A 1,441-nucleotide genomic window follows, 5' to 3' on the forward strand; every position below is an offset into this window, starting at 1 on the left:
GCGGCCGGAGTGCCGCGCCGCCCCCCTCCAGGTGCCGCCCCAAGCACCAGCTTGGGTGCCTGGTGCCTGGAGCCGGCCCTGACCACAGTGAAGAGGAAGCTGATCCACACTGCAGTGTGTAGCTACATGTGGGAGTGAAAGACTCTGTCAGGAGGGAGATTTCAGAGTACTTTACTGGGCCAGGGAAAGGCTCCAGAGGTGGGGAGGCAATGAGACACTACACTGCTAAAAATGGCACTGTGCACGGGGGAGACACAGCTTAGGGAAGTAGAGAGCTGTGTAAGGTACCTACTTTGGTAAATGTCCACAGGGTTCAGGCATGTTTTTCCTCTACTTGCCTAAGCAGTGCCTCACCATATACACAGCTATTTATACCCATGCTACTGGGGCGAGCTGTGTATGTATCCTATATGCCTTCAAAAGAAGTGTCATGTCTTTACTCTACTTGCCAATGCAGTGTCTCACCATCTACACAGCTATTATTACCCATGCTAGGGGGGCAAGCTGTGTATACACTGTTCGCCATACACACGGTCAAAAGAAGTGTGCAGTGTAGATATGCTTTAAGTTTCCGTGTGAATCTTGCTGCTTCCCACTAACAGTTGCTTAGTGTGCTTTGATTTACTGTAATTTAAAACAGGAGTAGTTTGATGGGAACTTTTTAGTGAGTGGTAACAGTACCCACACTGACACACACTGCACTGTAGATTCACACTCTGGCTTGCCACACACTGACACTTCATCTAGACAGGGCCATTGACATGCATTACAACAGGGTAAGGTGTTACAGTCCTGTGCTTGAACATTCAAGTTTGTGTAGTATCTAACTGAGTTCAGCATTTTAACTGCTTGCCTCCAATGTTCTCTTATTTCTTGGCAGATGGACCTCATGACCAGTAGAGAAACAGAAAACCAAACAAGTGTGCAAGAGTTCATCTTACTGGGCTTTCCTGGCACTTGGTATTTCCGGATGTCCCTTGTTGTGCTGTTTTCTGTGATGTACATGCTAACGATCCTAGGGAATGTGTCCATCATAGCTTTAGTGTGGACCCACCCACAGTTCCACACCCCCATGTACTTCTTCCTCTGCAATCTCTCCTTCCTGGAGATCTGGTTCACCACAGCATGTGTCCCTAAGGCTATTGGTGTCATGCTAGGGACAAGCCAAACTATCTCTTTCACTGTCTGCCTCCTGCAATTGTTCTTTTCCTTCTCCATGGGTTCTACAGAATGTTTCCTCCTGGCTGTCATGGCCTATGACCGCTATTTGGCCATATGCCACCCATTGCGCTACAGCTCCCTCATGAACAGCACCATCACTGTTTGGCTGGCCCTTATCTCTTGGCTGTGTGGTTTCCTGGCTATCTCTGTGCTGGCATCTCTAATAGCCAGGTTGTCTTTCTGTGGCCCTAACATCATCAATCATTTCGTTTGTGACATA

The 1,441-nt window shown here is 48.2% G+C and overlaps 1 protein-coding gene across 1 annotated transcript in view; it reads left to right on the plus strand.

The window, feature by feature from the left end:
- Positions 1-880: 880 nt before the first annotated feature.
- Positions 881-1,441, plus strand: part of LOC113408498 (olfactory receptor 6F1-like) — a gene marked incomplete at its 5' end in the record, with an annotated part of 1,092 nt that continues 531 nt past the window's right edge. The window contains one exon of the mRNA XM_026661757.1: positions 881-1,414. Coding sequence (XP_026517542.1) covers positions 881-1,414 — 534 coding nt within the window. The remainder of the gene's footprint in view (positions 1,415-1,441) is intronic.

This window comes from Terrapene carolina, unplaced genomic scaffold (assembly GCF_002925995.2).
Source record: "Terrapene carolina triunguis isolate 2854851 unplaced genomic scaffold, T_m_triunguis-2.0 Scaffold16790, whole genome shotgun sequence".
In the NCBI taxonomy this organism is placed as follows: domain Eukaryota; kingdom Metazoa; phylum Chordata; order Testudines; family Emydidae; genus Terrapene; species Terrapene triunguis.